At 39.9% G+C, this 22,752-nt stretch overlaps 1 protein-coding gene across 2 annotated transcripts in view; it reads right to left on the minus strand.

Annotated features, from left to right (window-relative positions):
* Nucleotides 1-22,752, minus strand: part of PLCB1 (phospholipase C beta 1) — an 856,985-nt gene that overhangs the window by 90,329 nt on the left and 743,904 nt on the right. For both annotated transcript variants that reach the window (XM_027560329.1, XM_027560330.1), the window contains exons 28-31: nucleotides 12,000-12,076; nucleotides 11,806-11,895; nucleotides 11,338-11,395; nucleotides 10,440-10,526 (exon numbers count right to left, since the gene is read on the minus strand). In XM_027560329.1, coding sequence (XP_027416130.1) covers nucleotides 10,440-10,526; nucleotides 11,338-11,395; nucleotides 11,806-11,895; nucleotides 12,000-12,076 — 312 coding nt within the window. The remainder of the gene's footprint in view (nucleotides 1-10,439; nucleotides 10,527-11,337; nucleotides 11,396-11,805; nucleotides 11,896-11,999; nucleotides 12,077-22,752) is intronic.

Consider the following 22,752-nt stretch of genomic DNA (forward strand, 5'->3'; position numbering starts at 1 on the left):
CTCTGGAAAAGACAGAACTATTTTTTAACATACGAAATTAGTTTCGTTATCTGTCAGCATAAGCAATTGAAAATTAAATTGAATTTAAAAATTATGCATTGAGCACCAGCTGTGAATCAGGCATTGTTCCTAGATGCCTAGAACTCAAGAGCATCAGTGAGTCAAAGCCCTGCCATCATGGAGCTTACTTTCTAATGGAGAGAAACCCATACTGAGTAATACACTAAGAAAGAAGTCGGTGAACTAAAGAGAGGTAATAAATGCTATAAAAACCAGAAAGTGCAGCAGAATAAAGGAGAGAGGTGATGCCAGGGATGGGAGGATGGACAAGGAGTGTAAACTTAAAGTGGTCACGGAAGGCCTCTTTGAAAAGACAGATTTGAGCCAAGACTTGAAAGGCAGGAGACAGTTGCCCAAGCAGACATGTGAGAAATGAATATTCTTGGCAGAAAGAATCTGTGCAGTAGTCCAAGGTGGAATTGGCCTGGCTTGTTGGGGCCCAGAGAGGAGCCCAGGATGGCCTGAGCAGAGAGGAAGGTCAGTGAGGACAGGCAGGGCTGCAGCTAAGTGGGGTCAGATCACGTCACACCTTGTCGACTCTGACTCTGAGATATAAAGGGAGCCGTGCAAGGATCTTGAAGAGTGGTCTGGTTTATGTTCCCAGAGGGTGACTCTGGCTGCTGTGCTGGGAACTGTCTGTGACTGGGCACACATGGAAGCAGGAAGACCCCTTAGGAGGTTATTAAGAAATCCTGGTGAAAGATGGCAGTGACTTTGCACTGCATGATTGATCTACAGTTGATAGCTTAATGATTATAAACATGTCCTAACTGCTTTTATAATATTTTTCAAGACCTAGGGTTATTTTCATTCCATCAAAAACAGAGACTCCATAAAAATTTAAGACTTGAAACAGTGTATTATGTATTTCCCCAACCTAGTGAAATCCTTTTCAACCAAAGCTAGAAGACAACATATTTATTTTTTAGTCACCAAATATATTAGTGCTATGGCTACTATCTTAGATATGATTTTTCCATGTATTAGCATAATTAGCTAGATCAAAATCTGTTTTGATGCCCAAATGATTAGGCACACTAAGCTTCCCCCTAAGTGCATCAAGTTGTATATGTGTGTGAGAAATGGCCATAAAGAGTACATAGTGGAAAACCCACCCAAACTATCAGAAACATGATAAACTGTTTAACTATTCTAGAGTCAGAAAAAGTTAAAACCAATTCTATTGATAAAACTCTTTGAAATATAAAATATTATTCATCTTGGTTTCAATTACAAAATCAAAGATTTGTCAAATTCAAAGATTATTCTCAGCAAATGAGTATAATAAATGCAGGACCTGTGTCAACTGCTTTTTGTTGACAGGAAATGTATAAGCAGGACTCTAAGTGGTAGGTAGATTTGTTACATTAATTTGGCCTTAATATGTGGAAACTAGAGTGACTCTTGTTCTGAGAAATTGCTTTCCTATCTGAACGGAAACTTTCTTCAGCATGTGCCTTTTTGCACTAGCCTTTTCTCTAGTTTCCACATATCACTTCATCAAAAATTTCAAAGCACTAACACATTTCCTTTTGGAACTTCTATAAGTAAATATTTGTCTTGGGTTGAGTTTGGCCATTCTCACCCTGAAAATGTTGAAGGTCATAGAAAGATCAGATATTGGTGTCCTGAGATCTATTAAATTTTACATTTAATAGTCTGTTTGATTATTTTTACTATGCTAGTTATATCAGAGCAGGGCTTTAAAAACAAACTGGAGCATGACAGAGGATGAGATGGCTGGATAGCATCACTGACTCGATGGACGTGAGTCTGAGTGAACTCTGGGAGTTGGTGATGGACAGGGAGGCCTGGTGTACTGCAATTCATGGGGTCGCAAGATTCGGACACGACTGAGCAACTAAACTGAACTGAACTGAACTGGAGCTAAATTAGGAACAAAACATCTAATGACTGTTGGCAAAATTCATATTAATCATGCACAGTGATAGGCACACAGTGTTGAAAGAAAAGTAAATCCAAAAGGTTCTGTGGGCCATCCATAGTTTTGGACTTCTGGTTTATGGCAGGTGGGTAGATGAAAGTCAGTGGGGTTGAAGTCCATCTCAGTGGACTTCTTTATTGATAGCATCTTTATTGACGGTAAACTCAGTGCCTGTTGGGAAGACTCAACTCCACCAATATAAATGTTATCTGTTATAGCAGGTGTTGAGTGTTGTCTTTGGATCCACTTTCCTCCATCCATTACACCCATCACCACACTCCCACACATTTTCTCATCCTTAGAAAAGGAAAATAAGGACAAAGGAAAGGAAAAGAAAGTTAATAGGGTGGAGGAAAAGGGGAGTAATCAATGGTGCCCAGGAGAATCTCAGTTCCAAATCTGTTTAAATCTCAAACTCAGTTGTCTTGTAGGGGCCAACAGATAACAGAGATGCATGCAGCAGCCTGGGGAATGCCCTGCAGGTCTGAGGAGCAGCTTCCTTTCAGTTCTAGAAATGTGTTTCCATGTTGGATCCCTGTAATTATATAATCTAATCTTTAAAGAAAGAAAATTGAATAAGAAAAGTGCTGATTTAAAAATAATTGTGAGATGGTTTCATCCTGGCTTCAACCTGGCTAGGCTGGACATATGCCAGAGTTTCCTTTCTGTATGTTCCCAGTTAGAGTGGGTTGGAGGGCTGATTAGAAAGGCAGCAGCCACATAACAACACACATGCCTTGTTGCTGATCTGTTGACTTGTCCTGGGGTGAAGCAGCAACTGGGCCTGTAATCACTTTCCCTCCTGCTTGGGTCTTGCTTTAGTTGTTCTGACTCCTAGGCCAGCTAGGCGTGTGTGTGCATGTGTGTATTCAACCCTGTGACAGAATTTCAGCTTCTTCAGGTTATCCTGATGGCCAAGCCCCACTGTGGTCTTCTCTTCCAGACTTCCTGCCAGCCAGGGTCCAACATTAGACTGAGAGACAGCCTTGTGGAGACTGCACAGCCAGCCCCCACAATGACATGAGCCAATCCCCTGTAACACATACACATAACCTCCTCCTGGCTCTGCTTCTCTAGTTGAACCCCAACTGATACAGATGCTCACATAATGTCCAAACTGACACTAAACCCAATGTATTTTAGAAACACTATGTGGAAAATTTCTATTTCTGGTAATGGTTAGGTTATTTGGACCATTATTCTCATTGAAAAACAACTAGAAAAGCTGAATTTGATATTAAAACCATATTCTTTAAAGAAACTAAGAATCACAAAAATTTAAGGAATGATCAGGCCTAAACTCCAAGGGATGGCAAAACCTACACAGGTAATTAGCAGGGAAGTTGCTTTTTTCCTAAGGGGCTTTTGCTAATGTTGGAAATTTTGAATTTATCTTTTGACAGCCTTCTAGGATAAGGACAAAATTCAAAGAAAGCCTGTGGCTTGAAGGAATGAGGAATCTCACAGGAAACCTTTCCTACAATAAGCCAGACACACAAATCATAGATTTGAAAATAAAATACATAGAATTTCTAGAATTAAATAAAATACAAAAGCTATAATTAACAGAGTGGATGAGTGAAATAGCAGTATAAACAAAGAATTAGGGAATTAGAAAAAGGACCAGAGATAAAATTGTCCACAGCACAAAGGATGGAAAATACTAGAAAGAGTTAAAAAAAGGAGAAAGAATAAGAAGGTCCATTCTATCTTATATGTAAATAATGTGATGGAAGGAATTTTTTAGAATACATATTAGAAATCATTTTACTGACATGATAGCTGAGATTTCACAGGACTAGTGAAATCTAACCATCCAGTCACCTCAAATGCTTATATAGATACATTAAAGGAATGTGCATAAAACATAAAGAACATTACATAAAACTTAAAAAAATATCTAAATGCATGCAAAGGAGGAAAAATACAGGTTATCACCAAAAGAATTACACTAGGATTTATAGTTAACTTCTCAGTAACAGGAGCAACTGGATGAATCTTATTTTCAATGTTCTAAAAGAAAATAACTGCCAACTTAAAATTTTATACCCAGTGAAAATTTTATACCCAGTGAAAGCTGCAGAATGAATGTCAAATAAAGACGTTTACACACAGAAATGAAAACAAACAAACAAACAAACAAAATCCAAGGAGTTTACCATGAGTAGACTCTATGAAAGGAACTTCTAAAGGATGTAGCAGATAATGATCCCAAATGGATGATCTGAGACACAAGTATCCAGCTAAGAAGTTTGTGAATATAAAGATAAATCTAAATGAATGCTGCCTATATAACACAAAATAATAATGTCTTGTGGGTGTAGAAATCTATATAATTAAATTTCAAAAATAAATCAAGAGGAGACAAATGGTGTTTAAAAAACTGTTTTAATGTTTGAATATTGCCCAAAGGAAGTAAAGCATGACTAAGCTTTACTTTAAAGAAAATAATGAATAGCTATATATATTTTTAAAAGGCAATTCTTCACATTGATAAAAATTAAAAGGAAATTTCTTCCAACCAGAAAAATAAAAAAACCAAACCAACGGATGGATCATCCAGTACTTGACAAAAGTAAAACTGGTAAGCATCCAGTTTGTACTCTTTGGTCTGGCTTTTATGAGAGGGCCCAATGAATGCTGGCAGAGAGAATGCACATTTTTCCAGAGGATCAGAGAAGGCACAAATGAATCATGGAATACAGGAGCATCTACTTTAAATCCCTAAATTGGTCTCTCTCTGAACACTGGGAAGGCAGACTGAAATAACTGCGTGTAGGGTTCTACCTCAGGGCCCAGTGGTGGGTCTGACAAGACTAACTTCACCCAGAGGGATGAGACACTCACCCTGTTACAAAGATGTCAGAGGAGAAATGAGGAAAATCAGTCTATATTCCCCTGGTGAAGAGGGGGGGAGGGGGAAACAACAGTAGCTACATGATGAAATGTTCTTTGGGTAGAAATTAAAATGCCCTAAAGCTTCCTGGAATTCTCTCTTGCTGATGAGCTCAATTAAAACAGAAAACCTGTGTTCTAAGAAGCATCAAAGACAAATTAAGCGTCAGAGAAAAAGCAAATTACATATTTATCGACTTTTATGAGGTTATGGAGATGGTTCATTAAAAAGTCCCCTGAAAAGATGATTCTTCTCATAATGATAGCCCATAGCTGCAAAATGATCAATAGATATTGGAAGAACCACAGCAGATTCAGGGCAATTCCTGATTAATGATGCTTCAACATATTAAACTAAATCTCTTTGAAGTGTTCAAGAAAAAGGCAGATATCTTTTTCAGAATGAATCAATTCTGAGTCACACACAACCACAAAAGGTGTTATTTCTTTGCACTGGCAGTTGGGTCCTTGAGTTGTTTCTAACACTGTCTGTACACATAAGCTCTTTCCTGCTGACTTTGGCAAACCCAAGTATGGAAATCCCAAGGAAAGCAATTATGTCACTGAGTTGAAAGACTGGTTAGGGTTTATTGCATTCATCTTAAGAATTCTGAAGGTATAGATTTTAAAAAAAGGACACTTTGAACGAATCTAAAAACAGCAGCCATTCAAAGACTGAATCAAATACCTGGCTGCAAATAAACATGCAGTTGAGCATATCTCCAGAATTTAGATCTCTATTGACAAGGTGCTGAGTATTCTTTCTTAAGAACTTAATAAATTTCCGTGGGATTTACGTACAGGAATGTACAATATAATGTTATGCCCAATTGAGGGCCAAAATGTTTCTATTGTATAAGTTGCCTCTACGGATCATTTACTTCCAGTTTCCTCAACTCTCTCAAAAATTACACACAAAAGAAACAGACTTACTGAATCTCCTTTCAAATGTGAAAAATGGATTCTACACATAAGCTTTCACACTGGGAGGGGGCGGAGGAAGCTTGCTAAATTTGGTCCCCTACCAAATACATATCAGCAGGATGAAAGTTCTTGCCCATGAGTGGAAATGAAATGGATTTTTAACCTGGTTTTGCCTGAGGCACCTTATTCTGTTCTGTTGTGCAAGGGTAAAAACGTTTGGAACTTGAGTTGATCCTTCAAGATCGTAAGCACATGGTTGAATAAAAGGCTATATTTTCAATTAATCTACATCCGTTAACTAGCTCTAAATCTAGCTAGAATTCCTTGCCTCTGAAGAATGGTTGTTTTTGAGCAACTGGATTTTCAAATTTCTTTGGTCAAAAAAAAATTTTATACTTGTTAGTTCACTTTTAAAGGAACTGTTTGGTTACCAAACACTTGGAAAATCACACAGATTGTGATTGTGGTTCAGGAAAACTGCAAATAGTGACACTTGGAGAAAAATAGGAATGGAAAAAGGGCATCTTCCTTGTTTAAGTGGAGGTTAAGAACAGAAAGTACATGATCACAATCATTAGAATAAGTGTATGAAGAGGAAGAAAATGATTGTAATCAACAGTACGGCAAAAGCCACTAATGAATGGGAAGAAATATGATGCCATGTAGTGCATGATTTGCTGTAAGTGAAAGATTAGCCTTTCCTGGTTTCTAATTAAAAATTGCTTATCCCACCTGAAAAAAACACTTGAAGGAGGAACTTTATTCTCTTCGGCAACTTCTGGCAAAGTTTGTCATCTTTCCTCTTCATAAAATTCAGTTCAGTTCAGTTCAGTCGCTCAGTCGTGTCCAACTCTTTGAGACCCCATGGACTGCAGCAAGCCAGACTTCCCTGGCCATCACCAACTCCTGGAGCTTGCTCAAACTCACATCCATCGAGTTGGATTCATAAAATTGCAGCTATCTTAATATTACCTACTACATTGTCAACTCAATTTCCCTTGTCCAACATTGAGTGATGAAACAGTTTATAAATTTCTACATGTCATAAAATCACCCTGTCTTCTCATCTTTCTGACTGAATGGAACTCACTCAATTAACCTTTCTCTTAGACACTGTTGGTCACTTTCACTTCCTTGAGTTGCCCCTCTTTCTATTTTGTTTCTACTTTTGTTAGTTTCCCTCACATCTATGTCAGGTTTTAAAGGGCATTCCAATACTGGATGTGAAGAGGGATTATTTCAAAGCCAGTGCTATTCTATTTTTGGTCCACATCCAGTAGTTACATGAGCAAGGAGGACTGCTCTTCTGGCCTGGCCTTTCACTTGCTCAGTTAGCCATCCTGTGTTTTGGTCCTCCATTTGAAAGGCACTTGACCTTATTGTTTTATTCCACTGATAATTAGTGCTCCTTCTGGTCACGGTCATTTCCCTTTATTAGTCACTGTGCCTACAATATTAAAAATCATGGTTTCTTATTACAGTGTGGTTCCAAAGCACATGTCATGCTGTCAAAGCACAAAATTTTTAGGCCCTGAAGAACACTTCTCAATAAATGCTTTAGTTGGACATAGAACCAATGATCTTCGAGGGCAACCTTCAAATCCAGACACAATAGGATGGTCATTAAGAGCAACCTCATGAGTGAAAAGCAAAGAGAAACCATTATGGTACCTATTTGCAATAAAAAATAAAGACAACTGAATGACTAAAAATTCATAAACACTTCAGATCTCTTTCTAAGGGGCCAAGAAAGAAATGGAAACTTGTTGTACATGTGGTAGGGCACACACAGTTAATTACCTACCTAATTGGTGTCTCTCCTCTTAACAAGAAAACATCAGTTTTGTTCAGAAGCCTGGTGAGTGTGGAACTGAGGAGAAAGTGAACTTCCTCTCCCCTTCTGGGTAAGTCCTAATTACTTTAAGCCTATCATGAAAATTACACTCTCCTGCTTGTAAATAGTTTAGGAATGGGCATATGACACAATTCTAGCCAATGAGGGGAGGCCTATTGAGGAGATTTAGGAAGTTTTCCTCAAACTTATAATCAGTTACAAGATGAAGACTATTTGCCTTTGAATAGTTTTATGTAAGGCTGTAATGCATGGAGCTATGGCAGCTATCTTGTAACTGTGGGTTTGCAGCCTGGGGATGAAAAGCAACAATATAAAATAACACAGGTAAAATTCTGAAAATACTCTGATTCTTGATGAGGTTATTCAACCACTAAATTAACTATTCTTGAACTTTCATCACCTTTGAACTTCCAGTAATGTGATTTACTAAACATTATTGCATAATCCAGTTTTAACTGGGTTTTCTGTAAAGTTGCTGCTGTATGCACACTGACTGATATATTATCCAACAGTTATTTGGTCTAATGTTTGGTTATATTAATGAAGACATTTACTACTGAATTTGATTTTAATCATGGTGAACCAGAGCAGTAACATAAAACCTTTGTAGAGTTATTTATACTGAGACTTAAACACATTTGTGATTGCATTTTATTTATGAGTAAAGTGGGCTTCTGAGGTGGTACTAGTAGTAAAGAATTTGCCTGCCAATGCAGGAGGCACAAGAGATGTGGATTTGATCCTTGGATCAGAAAGATCCCCTGGCGTATGAAATGGCAACCCACTCCAGTATCCTTGCCTGGAAAATTCCATGGGCAGAAGTGTGCAAAGAGCTGGAAATGACTGAGCACACACACACACACACACACACACACACACACACACACAGAGTAGTTGACATTTTTGGACAAAAATGAAAATGAAGCAAAACTGTGTGGGAATAACAATGTTTTCCAAGAGAGATTTTGTAGAAATATAAAAATTGGCTAGTGAAATATCAATCTTAAGCTAAGTATATCATACCAGTGTACAAAGCAATGACAAATTGGAATTCAGACAACATGGATTGAAAATGTATGTATTTGAATATATCACTGGGGACTCATTATTGTTAAGGCATTTCTGAAATTTCAGTTGAACTTTGATCTCTTGTTCCAAACATTTGCAGTTCATGGGGTTACAAGGAGTCGAACACACCTTAGCAACTGAACAAAAACATAAATCTTTTTAAACATAAATTTTTTAACATAAATTTTAAACATAAAACATAAATATTCATGAACATAGAATATTAAATATTCTTAGCCACCCTCTCAAGTCGATTATGCATTAGTAAGGTGGAATACATTTTAACATAATTTTAGACATTGCAATGCTCTCTATTTAGGATTGATTTTATTTTTTAAAAGCTCAAATGTTTGGAGCAAGACATCCAGGTTTGACTGAAATTTCAGAAACACCTTAACAATAACGATTCCCCAGTTATATATTCAAATACATACATTTTCAATCCTTGCTGTCTGAAACAGTATTAAATTGTGTATTTATATAAAAATATAAAAATTAACAGCATGCCTCAGTAATTATTAATTCTTGGGTTTTCCTCACAGTTAGAGAATCTATATTCCCAAGTCAAAAAACTTTGAATTAGCAACATTAAATAAAAGTTCTGTCCAACAAGTATGAAAGGATAAGAGCAGACACAACCACAAAAATGTATTAATATTTTAAATTAGCCACAAGAAACCTTTAAGAAGTAGACTGATGAATGGACTATTCAAAGAAACAAAAGTGACAGTTGATCTCTGCAGGTACTTAATGGCAGAGCCTGTTAAAGAAGGTAATTTAGAAGGTGTTTACAAGAAGGTATCTTCTGTTAAAGAAGAACAGGAAAACTGAAAAGCACACTTTTCACAAACAGAACAATAGTCAATGACAAATCAAAATTAATGGAATGATCTAAAACTGAGGTTTTGGCTGAGAGTATTTGATTTATATATATTTAGTTTAAATATGTATATTTAAAGTTAATATTCATGAAACAATTGATTTTTACCAAATAAACATAAGGTAATTTTAAAGTGGAGCCCCAATAAACTATTATGGGGAAAAATTATTTTCTTTCTGGTTTTTTTTGTTTGTTTGTTTGTTTTGGCTTAAGAGAATATTTTGTTAGATTAAATACCAGGGTAATTTTGGTACAAGACATCCTCTGCTGGACAGAGCCTGACATTACAATATTACATCATCTGTTCAGAGCTACAGAGGCTTAGCTAACTTCTTTTTTCTTTCCTGGGAGGTAGGGGGTGAGGGGGTGGAGGGGGAAGGTGTGCTTTAAAAATATCTCTGCCTGAGCTGCATCCAAGACTAACTAAAATCAAACTTCAGGATCTGAGTTTCATGTATTTGCAGTTTTTAAAGCTGACCAATATTGGGGAAGGAAATGGCAATCCACTCCAGTGTTCTTGCCTGGTGAATCCCAGGGACAGAGGAGCCTGGTGGGCTTCTGTCTATGGGGTCGTAGAGTCGGACACGACTGAAGCAACTTAGCAGCAACAGCAGCAGCAGCAGCAGTGATGATAAATGCTTACTGAATATTGCTGTCAAGATTTTTTTCCATCATTGAGAAAGTTACATGACTTTCACGTGCAAGAACTGGTCTGAGACTGTGTGAGAGGGATCTATGAACTAGGGAGCTTTTATTCTAATTAAATGGAAAGAAAATGAAGTTACTGTGTATGATTATTTGGTTCAGTTTACCTTGGGCTTTTCATCCAGGATCTGCTGGCGGATTTCTTTGTGTTTCTCTACGAGTTTTTCTTGCCGTTTACTTTGCGCCTCTTCTAACTGTAAGACAGTTACAGAGAAAGTCATTTTCATCTAAACATTCAAGTGAATGTTTTCAGGAAAAAAAAAAAAAACAAACTTTTCAGATCTCTGGCATGCATTTAACTATTTCACATCCTGGTCAGAACTGTCCTTATAGGAGACATGTAAGTGTTGAAGCTGGGTGATGGGCACACAGGGGTGGGAGTGATATGACCACTGGATATACCATTTTCACAGCTTTGTTAATGTCTGAAAATCTCCATAATACCAATTAAAATTAATTAAAAACCTTTAGAAGTTGTCATCTACCATTGGTGACAACTAAAGTTTCTTTGGGGCTTCCCTGCTGACTCAGTGGTAAAGAATCTGCCTGCCAATGCAGGATATGCGGGTCTGATCGCTGATGTGGGAAGATGCTCTGGAGAAGGAATGGTAACCCGTTACAGTATCTTTGCATGGGAAATCCCATGGACAGAGGAGCCTGGCGGGCTACAGCTCATGGGGTCGCAAAAGAGTCAGACACAACTTAGAAACTTAACAACAGCAGCAACAAAAGGTTCTTTTCAGGGAGGTCCCCTTGACATCATGTTTCTAGGTTCCTGACTCTAGAAAAGATTCTTAACATCTATCTTGAGATGAACCTTTTTATACAGAGGTTTGCAATTAAACTTGCAGAAACACTGATTACACACTGGCTGCTCTGGGCAGTTGCTCGGCTGGGTGCTGGTGATAAAGACTTAGCGTGAAGTGTGGCATTTCCCTCCAGAGACTCACACAGTACTCATCAAACACGGTTTGCAAAAGAGAGGGATTCATGAACACGACATACCCTCTTGATGTACTGCACCACCTCCTGGATGTATGACCGGATCATCTCTGTCTTTTCCCTGAAAGTGAATGACAAAGAAATCATCACATGAACTCATCCATCATCGACAAACATGGGAACTGTAGGTTTCCAGATGAAAGTTTATGGAACTCTCAACTTTCTTCTTACTGCTGCAAGGAAGATACAACTTGTCAGCTCTGACAGAGGTCAGGTTCTACCCAAGGCACAAGCTCTATTTTCACTAAATGGCAGGAAGGCTGTCTGACAATATCAGAAGAGAAGATAGAGCTTTTTCCTTAGGGCCTGTGGGCACCTCAGTGCTTCACTGAAAACCCTTACAAAGTGGGTCTTTGGTAGGTTAATTTGAGGAGAAATTTCGCAGATAGGTCTTTGTACGGTTGAGCCGCTGTTATTCTGTATAGGACAATCCCCGAGTAAAAGGTGGGAGAAAGGGTTCTTTCTACTTACTCCTCCATCTGGCTTTTGTCTTTGGATTTTGCTTCTGTTATCTTCTCCTGCCTCTTTTTATCCATTTTCTTCTTTAATTCCTTCTTCTCTCTGAAGACAAAATGGAAGCAAAAGGGAAAAATGGTCAATTCAATAGCAATTTGTACTTAATACATTTACATATACAAATCCAATGTAAGAGAATGGAGGCTTACTTCTCACAGATTTCTTTGAGCTTCTTTAACTGATTATTCTGACATTCTTCAGCAACATCAGTCAATTTTTGAATAAGCTGGCGGGGGCGGGGGGGTGGGTGGAGAAAAAAAACACGCCAGGTGGCTATTTTACATGATCACAAGCAAAGCACCCTTTCCCTCCCCCACCCCACATCAAACAGTATCTGAGGTTAGAAAAATCTGTGATTGATGTTTCTGTGCTACGTGTGCTAAGTCACTTCAGATGTTTCTGACTCTTTGAGACCCTGTGGACAGCAGCTCACCCAGCTCTTCTGTTCATGGGGTTCTCCAGGCAAGAATATGAGTGGGTTGCCATTTGCTTCTCCAGGTTAGCAAGAGTAAAATCGTCAAACATTTTACAACACATTGGTAATAAGGAAATAATTTTAGACTATACATTATCTAGGTTTTAATATGTAATTCTTACTATCTCTTTCTAATTAAACAGGATTTCTTAGATTATTGGGCTTGCTTTTGCCAAGTGCAATGATAGCTAACAGTGTGGACCCAGGTACCAATTCCCACTCTATGACCTACTAAAACTATGATTTTGGTCATAGAGCCTCCATTTCCTGAACCCACATTTTCTTGGTTATAAATGAGATAATCAATGCCTTTCTATCTTGGAGGTACTATGAAGTTTAAAATAAAAGTGAGTGTGATACAAATGTAAGTTTGCCGAGGTCCAGCCCTGGCTGATCCAGGGAGTTCGAAGGGGAGACAGTGTCGGCGATTAATTTAAATATTCATCAGAGATATAAAGAGTAATAGAATGAGGATAGCTCAGTAGGAAAATTCAGCGGAGAAAAGAGGCCGAGTAGCTTGGTTTACGTGGAAAATCAATATAACCTGTGACATCAGGTTAGCTCTGACCATGGAGGCCACAGGCGCCCTCTCGAATAGCGGAAGGTGCCCCACCTTAGGCACCTTCTCTAGTGGGTCTTAGAAGCCCAGGCAAATAAATGGTCGCAGAGGACCTCCACGCTCCATATGGAGACTCAGCCAGAATGTGAAAAGAAAGAATGACATGGGGAGACCAAGCTTCAGTGAGCAAGGCCCGTAGCTTTATTTTCAACAGGGGCTTTTATACCCTAAGTTGCACATAGAGGATAATAGGAGATGTGAAATCATGCAAAGTCAGCAGTCTTTGATCCTTATCGAAACCAGGGTTTCTTTCCTGCAAACTTATCTTACACAAATGGTTTAGGTGATTTACATCATCTTCTGGCCAGAAGGCCTATTAACATTTTATGACTCTTGACAAAGGTTTGTCAACAGTAAGACTTATTTTCTCTAAGAGTAATTATTTTAAGGTTTGGCACCATCCTCTGAAGGTGTTAGATAAAGTTGCATTCCTATAGGGCAGAGGTGCAGTGGGTTTACAACAAAGGAAAAAATTTATTACCTTAAGGGTCTAAAGTTTTTAACACCAAGGCCACTACTTATTTTTTCTACATACCAGGTATATTAATTAATACACATTCAAGGATACTTGGCAGCAAGCATTGGCTCATCAATGAAATCCTTTACTAGTTTTATTCTGACAGTTTCTAACTCTCTGAGAGGCTCTAAGCTATTTGAATATCTTCCCGTGCTTCCCATGCCTCTCGAGGCTGGGAGACTGAAAACAATCCTATACATAGCTGTAGGAGTCTGGGTAAACTTGTCAGGCGAGTCAGAGAGCTATCTGAGGGGTTTGGATTTAAACACTCCTAATGCCCAGGAACTTTATTAACTGGAGCTGTAAGTTAACTCTTTATCAGAGAGAGCGAGATGGTGGTGGGGGACAGCCCCCAGTAAAGTCAGAGGTGAGAGCACAAAGCAGTAAAGTAGGCAGACTCTGGTTTTGGGGGGTAGATGCTCGAGAATATCCAGGGGGACTCCTGAGGCTCGATCCCGCTTTTGCATATGTCGAGCCTCCTTCCTCATGACCTTTGCCATGGGTGGAGGTCCTCATGCTGGCTCCCGGCATAAGTTATAATCAACTGTGATTTATAATTCTTGGTTTCCAGTTATTATTCATTGCTTAATCACTTCAAGGATGATACGAGTTACCCATCTTGGAAACTGATGTTTTGTATCCTGTGTGGGCAACTTCCAAAGAGCACTGGAAATTCTCTTCTGTGCTACCATTTTGAATTTTGTCTTGCATTTATTTGCTTACCAGACTAAGATTCAAGAGGGCAGTGGCTATGTTTTCAAATCCCCAGCTCTCCACAATTTCTAGCTTTCAGTAGGTGCTCAATAAAAGCTTGTCAATTATGGGAGAGTAACTGTGCCTTCCAAGCACTGCTCTTTCTTTATTCTACATGAAGAACCTATGGAACCTTCTGCCATTGCTTAGGCAGCAGTAGCACCTGGACTTAAGCCTTCTTACTGGTGCACCAAATAGATGGTGTGGACTTCCTGTTGAACATTTACCCTGTTCCCCAGAGATGGAGATTCTCATATACAGCTGCCATTTATATATATGCCGTAGCTACAACAGTAAGGCAATATAATCATAATGCTAGCAAACTTTCATTGATAATTTACACATGCCAGGCACAGTTTGATAAGTTTTAAATGTACTAACTTATAATATTTAACTTATTCAGTCTTAAGAGTTGTCCTATGAGGTCATATTGACACATGAGACTCAAATTTGGGGCTCAGGGCCACAGAGAAGTACTTGGCAGAACTGGGGATGTGTGTGTGCATGCATGCTAAGTCGCTTCAGTTGTGTCCAACTCTTTGAGACCTTATAGACTGTAGCCCATCAGGCTCCTCTGTCCATGGGATTCTCCAGGCAAGAATACTGGAGTGGGTTGCTAGGCCTTCCCTCGGGGGATATTCCAGACCAAGGGATCAAACCTGTGCCTCATTATTTCTCCTAGCAGGTAGGTTCTTTACCACCAGAACAACTACCTGGGAAGAGCGGAACTTGGTACAAACCCAGATAAATTAGGCTCCCAAGCTTGTGGTCGTCACCACTTTCCCAGGCCACCTTTTTGTTATGATTTTAGAAATTGTTTTTAATAACCTCTTCTTATCTGAAAGAATAAAAGAAGCTGAGGGAGAAATTCTTTTACAGAATTGCCATAAAGAATCCACATTAACATGAAATTGAATGCACTCATCCGTGAGGCAGATTAAATCTGAACAAATATTAACTGGAGCTTGGGGCAGCAGAAAACCTATTTGATCATTCAAAAGACAGTACCTGATCATGACTGTCACAATTAAAGAAATCAAGAAATATTACATCCTGCTAATGCTATTTATCAAATGAGTTAGATGTAAAATCCCACTGCAGACTCTTGCCATTTCCTTGAGGATTCTCACAACACCTCTATTCTAACTGAGAGGTACCCACAGGGCTTTCCCCTCCACAGGGGACCTTCCTCCTCCCCAGTTCAGCCCAAGGAATTACCGAGGGTAATCCAGGGATCCCCAACCTTGGTGGCAACATCAGAATCTCTTGTGAGCAACTGCTTGAAAACACAGATTTCAGGGCCTGTTCCTAGGCCTATTGCCGCTACATGTTTAGGGACAGGGCTGGGGAATCAGTGTTTTCAAAGTCTCTGTTGATTCTGGATTCTTTGCCAGATATAGGGGGTCTCAGGGGTCTCTCATTTTATAGCCCCTGCTAAGTCTCTCAGCAGTGCTTCTGAATTCAGTGATATCCATGCTTCTGCTGCCATGTTCTCATCTCCAACGTTCAGCCTTGTCCAGGATCATTTCTCGATTTTGCCAGCTCCTGCTCACATTTACAGCTCCCTCCCACCCTCTTTCTCAGCAACATCAACATCCAGGCAGTGAAGCCACTGAGCCTGAGATCGCTCAGCCCTTCAGCTCACTCAGTTCTGAGGTTGACTTCCATCTGTGTTCAGCGCCCCCACAGCTGCCAGCACCGACCTCCCTCCCGTGCGCTGCACACCCTGGCCTTCCTCCTTGCTCCTCCCTTGGACCATCTGCACTTGCTGCTTATTCTTTTCAGAGCTAGTTCCCACCTCCTGTGCTCCCAGAACACACACATTCATCTAAACTATTCAAATCAGCCACCATTCAGCAAATATTTGTCAAATGCTTACTTAATACCCGGCATTATTCTAGAAACTCTGAGCTATGCATTGGCTTTATAGATCCTGCTACTTGAAGTGTGGGACAGGATTCATCAGCATTGGCACTGCCAGAGAATGCAACAAAAAATGCAAGTTCTCAGCCCCTACCACTTTAGATTAAATAAAGATCTGCATTTTAATAACATTCCCAGGAGATTCATGTGCACGTTATTGAAGAAGACGGAAACAGTGTAGAAACTGTTATGGGTAGAATGTTGTGTCCCTCCCAAATATCAATAAATATATTGAAATCCTGACCCTCAATGTAAGAGGTGGGAACTTTGGGTGATTAGGAGCCTTCATGAATGGATTAGTGCCCATAATTATAAAGCACCCCAAGAGCTCCCATACCCTTTGCACCACATAAGGACACAGAATAAAGCTCTCTATGAACCACGAACTGGGCTCTCTCCAAACACTAAATCTACTGGCATCTTAATGTTGTACTTCTCAGCCTTCAGAACTGTGAAAAATAAATGTGCGTTGTTTAAGCCACCCAGGCTCGAAGGCACCCTTTCAAATTCCCTCTTCTCTGTCTCAAAAGAGCTGTGAAACTTTATCTTCATTGTCTTCATTACCCCAAACTCAGCTAGCTTCCTCAACCCCTGAGGCAGGGATAATGCTTTCTTCCTTGGTGGTCGTGAAAGCTGGAGACGGACATGCGATTCCACATGCACCACGTCACAGGCTCTTGGTTTCCTTACCCCGCCTTCCCTGAAAAAAGGGGCTCCCCTCGCATTGCTTCCCATCTTCCCCCCTGCAGGAAGACCACCATTTCACTTTCTTCTCTCAAACTTTCTTCATATTGGACACACTCTTTCCTTTTGCCTAAAAACACATCTCTATTTTCTTATCCTCCAGAGCACTGAACTTTTGTTCCATCTTTGACTTTCCTTTTCTTTCTGTGCCTAAAATGGAAGACTGGCGGCTGCTTCCACAACTGTAATGCCCCACCTCACACCCTTCAACCCCACCATCTCGCTTCCACTCCAACCATTGGCATTTACCTGATTTCGCTTTAAGATTACAAAAACTCTTTTGTTATTGAACTCATTGGCCAAGTCTCAGTAGTGAACTTTTTATTATTCTAGAGATCCACAAGTTTTTTTAGTTCACAGTACCCTTAAGATCTCAATAATTTTTTCATGGCACCCCTAAGCCAAAAAAGAAGGAACAGTTCCATTTATCAAGAGATTAGGTTTAAATAACTCAATAGAAGTGCTTTGAACAGATTCCAATAGATGCTGCTGTTTCTTTCAAAAATGCAAACATCTCACAATGCCCTTGTGAGTTCAACATGGTATCTTGTGGTGCCACAGCACACGGTTTGGGAATCATGACTTTATCTTCTTGATAGTATGTCAGCTGCCAACCACTCTCATAAGAAACTCTCTTCTCTTCCTTTACAGGATCTTCAACATTTCCCACATCAGTCTTCTCTGACTCTTTTAACTGCTTCAGTACATTTTTGTGTCAATGGCCTTTGAGCATCTCTAGCTGAGGACAGCTCCCCAGCATCTCAACATCTCTCATAGAAGATGAGTCATCGTATTTTCCCATTAGGTATCATCACTCAGTTTAAAAAGTGTACATTACATTTTACTGGCCCCTTGAGTGATTTCCCCATCTAGTGAGTCATGGGAATTTGTTCATTTATCTCGTCATGAAGTATCTCTTAACTTTGTGTTCACAATACTCTGTGCAGATTCTCATTAATCCTATCTGGACTTGGCAAGCATTCCTTCCTTGCCTTCAGTCTCTTCTGAATTTTTCTACTCCATACCAAATTGCATTTTTCATATGTCCCAGAGTCTTAACTGGCTATCTATCCTCAAATATGTTATCTGTTGTTGTTGTTCAGTTGCTTAGTAGCAACTGACTCTTTGTGATCCCATGGACTGCAGCAGGCCAGCCTTCCCTGTCCTTTACCATCTCCCAGAGCTTGCTCAAACTCATATCCATTTTTGGATGGGTGCCATCAAACCACCTCATCCTCTGTAATCCCCTTCTCCTCCTGCTTCAATCTTTCCCAGCATCAGGGTCTTTTTAAGGACTCAGCTCTTCGCATAAGGTGGCCAGAGTATTGGAGCTTCAACTTCAGCATCAGTCTTTCCAATGAATATTCAGGATTGATTTTTTTAGGATTTACAAGTTTCATGTCTTTGCAGTCGAAGGGACTCTCAAGAGTCCTCTCCAACACCACAGTTCAAAGCAACAATTTTTCAGTGTTCAGCTTTATGGTCCAACTCTCACATCCATACATGACTACTGGAAAAACCCAGTTTTACTAGACCAACCTTTGTCAGCAAAGTAATGTCTCTGCTTTTTAATACGTGGTCCAGGTTTGTCATAGCTTTTCTTCCAAGGAACAAACATTTTTCAATTTCGCATCTGCAGTCACATCTGCATTGATTTTGGAGTCCCCCCCAAAATTCTGTCACTGTTTCCATTGTTTCCACATGTATTTGCCATGAAGTGATGGGACCGGATGCTGTGATCTGTTTTTTGAATGTTGGGTTTTAAACCAGTTGTTTCACTCTCCTCTTTCACCTTCATAAGAGGCTCTTTAGTTCCTCTTCACTTTCTGCCATAAGGGTGGTGTCATCTGTATATCTGGAGTTACTGACATTTCTCCCAGCAATCTTGATTCCAGTTTGTGTTTCATATAGCTCGGCATTTCACATGATATACTCTGCATAGGAAGCATTACTACAAACAAAGCTAGTGGAGGTGATGGGATTCCAGCTGAGCTATTTCAAATCCTAAAAGATGATGCTGTGAAAGTGCTGCACTCAATATGCCAGCAAATCTGGAAAACTCAGCAATGGCCACAAGACCGGAAAAGGTCAGTTTTCATTCCAATCCCCAAAAAAGGCAATGCAAAAATGTTCAAACTACTGCATAATTGCACTCATCTCACACACTAGTAAAGTAATGCTCAAAATTCTCCAAGCCAGGCTTCAGCAATATGTGAACTGTGAACTTCCAGATGTTCAAGCTAGTTTTGGAAAAGGCAGAGGGACCAGAGATCAAATTGCCAACATCTACTGGATCATCGAAAAAGCAAGAGAGTTCCAGGAAAACATCTATTTCTGCTTTATTGACTATGCCAAAGCCTTTGACTGTGTGGATCACAATAAACTGTGGAAAATTCTGAAGGAGATGGGAATACCAGACCACCTGACTTGCCTCTTGAGAAACCTATATGCAGGTCAGGAAGCAACAGTTAGAACTGGACATGGAACAACAGACTGGTTCCAAACAGGATAAGGAGTATGTCAAGGCTGTATATTGTCACTCTGGCTATTTAATTGATATGCAGAGTACAGCATAAGAAATGCTGGGCTAGAGGAAGCACAAACTGGAATCAAGATTGCCAGGAGAAATATCAAGAACCTCAGATATGCAGATGACACCATCCTTATGGCAGAAAGTGAAGAGAAACTAAAGAGCCTCTTGATGAAAGTGAAAGAGGAGAGTGAAAAAGTTGGCTTAAAGCTCAACATTCAGAAAACTAAGATCATGGCATCCGGTCCCATCACTTCATGGCAAATAGATGGGGAAACAGTGGCTGACTTTATTTTTTGAGCTCCAATATCACTGCAGATGGTGATTGCAGCCATGAAATTAAATGATGCTAACTCCTTAGAAGGAAAGTTATGACCAACATAAACAGCATATTCAAAAGCAGAGACATTACTTTGTCAACAAAGGTCCATCTAGTCAAGGTTATGGTTTTTCCAGTAGTCATGTATGGATGTGACAGTTGGATTATAAAGAAAGCTGAGCACCAAAGAATTGATGCTTTTGAACTGTGGTGTTGGAGAAGGCTCTTGAGAGTCCCTTGGACTGCAAGGAGATCCAATCAGTCCATCCTAAAAGAGATCGGTCCTGGGTGTTCAGTGGAAGGACTGATGTTGAAGCTGAAACTCCAATACTTTGGCCACCTTATGAGAAGAACTGACTCATTTGAAAAGACCCTGATGCTGGGAAAGATTGAGGACAGGAGTAGAAGGAGATGGCAGAGGATGAGATGGTTGGGTGGCATCACTGACTCAATGGACATGGCTTTTGGTTGACTTCAGCCGTTGGTGATGGACAGAGAGGCCTGGCGTGCTGTGGTTCATGGGGTCACAAAGAGTCAGACACAACTGATTGACTGAACGGAACTGAACTGAACTGTTCCTGGGGTTCTCAAGGCAAGAATACTGAAGTGGTTTGGCATTCCCTTCTCCAGTAGACCACATTTTGTCAGAACTCTCCACCATGACCCGTCTATCTTGGGTGGCCCCACATGGCATGGCTCATTGAATTTCATTGAGTTAGACAAGGCTGTGGTGCATGTGATCAGATTGGTTAGTTTTCTGTGATTGTGGTTTTCAGTCTGTCTTTCCCAAAGAAAGGCAATGCCAAAGACTATTCAAACTACCGCACAACTGCACTCGTCTCACACACTAGGAAATTAATGCTCAAAATTCTCCAAGCCAGGCTTCAACAGTACATGAACTGTGAACTTCCAGATGTTCAACCTGAGTTTAGAAAAGGCAGAGGAACCAGAGATCAAATTGCCAACATCCATTGAATCATCAAAAAAGCAAGTGAGTTCCAGAAAAAACATCTATTTCAGCTTTATTGACTATGCCAAAGACTTTGACTGTGTGGATCACAACAAACTGTGAAAAACTCTTAAAAAGATGGGAACATCAGAACACCTGACTTGCCTGTTGAGAAATTTGTATGTAGGTCAGGAAGCAACAGTTAGAACTGGACATGGAACAACAGACTGGTTCCAAATAGGAAAAGGAGTACGTCAAGGCTGTATATTGTGACCCTGCTTATTTAACTTATATGCAGAGTACATCATGAGAAACACTGGGCTGGATGAAGCACAAGCTGGAATCAAGATTGCCGGGAGAAATATCAATAACCTCAGATATGCTGATGATACCACCCTTATGGCAGTGGTGAATGTGAATGTGAAGAAGAACTAAAGAGCCTCTTGAGGAAAGTGAAAGAGGAGAATGAAAAAGTTGGGTTAAAACTCAACATTCAGAAAACTAAGATCATGGCATCTGGTCCCATCACTTCATGGCAAATAGATGGGAAAACAGTGGAAACAATGACAGACTTTATTTTTGAGCTCCAAAATCACTGCAGATGGTGACTGCAGCCATGAAATTAAAAGACGCTTGGTCCTTGGAAAAAAACTTAGGACCAATCTAGACAGCATAGTAAAAAATCAGAGACATTGCTTTGCCAACAAAGCTCTGTCTAGTCAAAGCTATGATTTTTCCAGTAGTCATGTATGGATGTAAGAGTTGGACTACAAAGAAAGCTAAGCACTGAAGAATTGATGTTTTTGAACTGTGGTGTTGGACAAGACTCTTGAGAGTCCCTTGGACTACAAGGAGAGCCAACCAGTCAATACTAGAGGAAATCAGTCCTAAGTATTCATTGGAAGGACTGATACTGAAGCTGAAACTCTAATACTTAGGCCACCTGATGCAAAGAACTGACTCATTTGAAAAGACCCTGATGCTGGGAAAGATTTTAGGCAGGAGGAAAAGGGGATGACAGAGAATGAAATGGTTGGATGGCATCACTGACTCTATGGACATGAGTTTGAGTAAACTCTGGGAGTTGGTAATGGACAGGGAGGCCTGGCATGCTGCAGTCCATGGGGTCTCAAAGAGTTGGGCACGACTGAGTGACTGAACTGAACTGTACTGACCCTGACCTTGGTGATAGTTCTGGTGCATCATGTCCAAGCCATGGTCTGTCTTGTTGAAAATACTTTTAAAACTACATAATTTTGATATTTAACAAGCTAAGCTTTTAGGAACAAATGCCTTATTGTGAAATCCAGGCATGTGTTTTTTTAATGTGGCTTTTGTATGCAATTAATGAAAATAGTATTTCCCTAGCATCCCAAAAATGTGTTTTAAAAAGGATAATATCTGTGTTTAATATGACAAATGTCCTTCCACTCTGCTCAGTTTCCCTGTGTCTCCCCAACACTCCCATACTATAGACCCTTCCCTGTAACATTCTGCCTTTTCCAGCTGTTTTTAAAAACTCTTACTATAATTCTGCTCTTATAGCATTTACTGTTTTCATTTAAACTTCTTCTACTTAAATTCCAGGAGGCAGAGTGATTAATATTATAAATTTGTTAATAATACTGGTTTTCCAGTAGTCATGTATGGATGTGAGAGTTGGACTATAAAGAAAGCTGAGCATTGAAGAAATGATACTTTTGAATTGTTGTCTTGGAGAAGACTCTTGAGAGTCCCTTGGACTGCAAGGAGAGCAAACCAGTCAATCCTAAAGGGAATACATCCTGAATATTCATTGGAAGGACTGATGCTGAAGCTGAAACTCCAATACTTTGGTCACCTGATGTGAAGAGCCGACTCATAAGAAAAGGCCCTGATGCTGGGAGAGACTGAAGATGGGAGGAGAAGGGGACGACAGAGGATGAGATGGTTGGATGGCATCACTGACTCAATGGCCATTAGTTTAAGCAGGCTCCAGGAGTTGGTGAAAGACAGGGAAGCCTGGCATGCTGCAGTCCATGGGGTCACAAAGGTTTAGACATGACTGAGTGACTCAACAATCACAACATTGTC

Source organism: Bos indicus x Bos taurus, chromosome 13, assembly GCF_003369695.1.
Source record: "Bos indicus x Bos taurus breed Angus x Brahman F1 hybrid chromosome 13, Bos_hybrid_MaternalHap_v2.0, whole genome shotgun sequence".
In the NCBI taxonomy this organism is placed as follows: Eukaryota; Metazoa; Chordata; class Mammalia; order Artiodactyla; family Bovidae; genus Bos; species Bos indicus x Bos taurus.